We start from the raw sequence: 3,600 nt of genomic DNA on the forward strand, positions 1-3,600 counted from the left end.
GCTTCTGCAGCACCTCTCTGAAGAATCTTGATAATATAATAATATGAGTTACAACTGCATTTAATTTTCCTTTGGGATCAATAAAGTATTTATGCAATGACTTATAAAATATTACATATACATTTTTGCCTGGATGTTGTTTTCTGAAAAACATTTTTTTTTTTTAAATCAGGATTGATTTGAAAATGTAATAAAAAGGACAAACGTCCAAAGGGGTGAATACTTTCACTGGCACTGTAATGTGTTTGGTTTTGGCATTTTCACCATTTTCAGCCTTCTCTATACACACTTGTCTTATTACAGATATTTTAAAATCAGTCAGCTCACCATTTTTGATAATTAGTATAATTATATATAAGTATTTAACATCCTAAAAGACACCAAGCAGAAAGTTTGAAGAGGGTTTTTTGTATTTCATATTTCAAGTCCTGCACTTAATAGAGAAATAGAAGTTTTATCACTTTTCAGTATATGTGGCTGAGCTCTTGGCAGAAGGTTATTTCAGATTACAAGCTGAAGATGTGATGCAAAAAGTATGTAAGCTACTCAAATCAGCTGGAAGGGCAGGTTAGCACATAGTTTCTCTTTAGTTGTTGAGATTGAACTGATAGATTATAACATGTGTGGAAACATTTGAATACACACTTGATGAAAATGTTGTGGACCATGGAAGATGTACTGACAAGAACTTGGCTTACTTCTAACTTCCTGGTGCTGCACAAAATTTGTTTTCCCCCTTCTGCTTCCTTAAGTCAAGAATTTTATTTTAGTTTGTGCCAGACTCTACAGGCGGTCATATGATTCTTAGTGACTTATTGCTTAACCCAAGGCACTTTACAATAACGTGAATAGAGCAACTCTGTGGGATTCTGCAGCATTTCCTCAATCTTGACTTAATCCAAGAGAAGGTTCTATTGTTGGTTCTGTTGTTGTTGAAGTCATCCTGCCTGGTTCTGGAACCGAAGAAAACTCACCCATCAGTCATCAATGACTACAGACTTGTTATTCTGGTAGCCCACATTATGAAGGTCCTGGAGAGACTCCTGCTGATCCACATGAATTAGCAGACAAGTTCATGTCAAGACCCCCTTCAGTTTGCTTATCGCCATGGAGATGGCATTGAAGACACCATCACACAGCTTGTTCAACAAACCCAGTGTCTGGACAAAGCATGCCGCACTGTGAGGATTATGTTCTTTGATTTCTCCAGTGCATTTAACACAATTCAGCCTGATTATATTTGTCAGAAACTCCAGAAGACACAGGTAGAGGCCTCAACAATCGCCTGGATCTATGACTACCTCACAAAGACACTGCAGTTTGTGAGACTGATGGACTGTGTGTCTGATCTGGTGGTCAGCAGTACAGGAACACCACTGGGCTCTGTACTTTCACCATTCCTTTTCCCTATCTACACCTCAGACTTCCAGCACACATCCAACTTCTGTCATCTACAGAAATACTCAGGTGACTCTGCAATTGTAGATGTATATATTTTTCAGTTAAAAATGAGAAATGTTTAGTTATAATTGAAAAATGCACATTCAGCAGACATGTACAACACATAAGACTACAGTAGAGTGAACTACAGGGTTTATCAAGCTAAAATGTGACTTAAGAACCTACACCACCCTACAACCACGCTGGGCTCAAAACAGACACTGGTTCTAATTGATCCATTTTTCTTCATAATGAGATGTTGAGGAGTGCCTTGCTTAAGGAAGGAAGATGATACTACCAATGTTTTTGAACTGGATGGATGTATAACTTAATAGAGATACACTCCATAATAATTATGTGTTCTACCTGGAGTTTAATGTATGGTACGTAGGTGCCATCTGTTGTAGAAAAGGAACAAAGAATCAAGACATGGACTCTTCCGGTTCTACAAACATAACCCTAACCCCTAACCCTAATGACAGAGCTCCAAGTGTCTAAGTACAGACTCTAAGCCAGTTTTATACCAGTATTATTCAGTCAGTTTTGTACTCCTCTGTGCAGCACTTCCCAAATCTGCACTGTACTGCAGCAAGAACAGCATCAACATCAACTTTCAGAATCCAGCTCTGCCTAAATGCTGAGAGGAACTGACTCAAAACCAGTGCTTGCATCACGTAATTTGAGCATAAAGAAAAGAAAACTGACCTTGAACACGCTCATTCACAATATTCTGACCGAGAATGATGAAAACAAATAAAGGCAATGTGGCTATGAAGCCCTGCTAACTTAGAACGCTTGTTGCAGAGGATACAAATGGTTTAGCTTCTGCTTTCTGCTAATAGCTAATGAAAAAACAACAATTAAAATGAATATAATACATCAGAACAATATAATAAACTATTTTAATACAGAAAAATGGTTTGGATGCGATTCATCAAAAGAATGTTTAATAGCTGCTCAAAGATTCAACATAAGGTCTACATTGCATTGCTGGCAAGCGTCACTAAATACACCACACAAGATATTCTTCTATTGAATAATGATAATACAGTTTTTTCAAGTCCTGAAGTTTGGAATGCCCCTCAGGACCTCTTCATAGGTGAACACCTGACATGCTATCTGGTCTATAGCAGATTTCTCTCCACGCTCCATCAGACATGCAAACCAGCCATCTTCAATGTAAGTCAGGTCAGAGTAACCACTGGGTCCCTGGTTAATGACCCAAGGTTGGCTCCATACCAGATTAAATGCACTAATTGATCTCACTGGGGAAGTGCTCACATACACTCCCAGATCAAGTCTTTCCCAGTCTGACTTCTGATTTGTCGGGTGTGAAAAAAGTAACCACTTTTCCTCACTGGGTTTTGCATTTCCAGTCTGAGCTGGGAAAGAAATCACACTCCCCTGACAACCTTTACGTAGTTCCCCAAGGGGTGTAGCTGTTGTGAATGTATGGACACCACTCTCATCAATCTTAGCTTGGACTCGATGGCTTCCCAAGCTACGAGCATTGCAGTAAATCAAGCTCTCTCTGTTGCTGCTGTCAAAAATCTCAGTCATCTCACATTCCGTTGATATTTCAGACAGCATTTCCTCACATTTCCATGTGCTACCATAATCATCACTATAAAAGTAGAATGAATGTGGAATCGGTTGTTTGTCTTTTGAGTAAGCATAAGCTGGAATAATCATTCTGCCACTCTTAGTTTGAATGCCGTGGCCCGGTCCAATAGCAAACGTAGACCAGTTTTTAAACACAGGCTGCAGTTCGGTCACCTCAGTGAATTCACTCCACTTGTTGTTATTCTTCTTCTTTGTGATGTAGCACAGACGGGCCTTGTTCTCGAGATGCTGTAGCTGCCATGGCTCTGTCTCATTGACATAGATAAAGAAAAGGAACAGTGTCTCTGTGTGTTTTTCATACACAACGCAGGGGTTCATCGGACGATATCCACAGGTGCATTTCTTCATTACTGCTTCAGGCTTTGACCACTGAAAAAGATCAATTAGATATGATTTAGAACTTAGGGTGAAACTATTACGGAAGAGGATTAGGGCCACTGAAAAAAAAAAATAATAAAGTCAGAAAAAAAAAAAATTCTCCGAATTCAGAGGGAAAAAAGTAAAAAAAAAAAAATTGTGGCCAAAAATTTTTTTTTT

At 38.8% G+C, this 3,600-nt stretch overlaps 1 protein-coding gene across 1 annotated transcript; it reads right to left on the minus strand.

Annotated features, from left to right (window-relative positions):
- Nucleotides 1-2,365: 2,365 nt before the first annotated feature.
- On the minus strand, nt 2,366-3,428 carry LOC103155579 (sialidase-4-like). The gene has a single exon (XM_007577309.2). It carries the CDS (start codon nt 3,409-3,411, stop codon nt 2,497-2,499), a length of 915 nt encoding a protein of 304 aa, XP_007577371.1. The 5' UTR covers nt 3,412-3,428; the 3' UTR covers nt 2,366-2,496.
- Between the last annotated feature and the right edge of the window lie 172 nt (nt 3,429-3,600).

The sequence above is a fragment of the Poecilia formosa genome, unplaced genomic scaffold (assembly GCF_000485575.1).
Source record: "Poecilia formosa unplaced genomic scaffold, Poecilia_formosa-5.1.2 Scaffold436, whole genome shotgun sequence".
NCBI classification, from domain to species: domain Eukaryota; kingdom Metazoa; phylum Chordata; class Actinopteri; order Cyprinodontiformes; family Poeciliidae; genus Poecilia; species Poecilia formosa.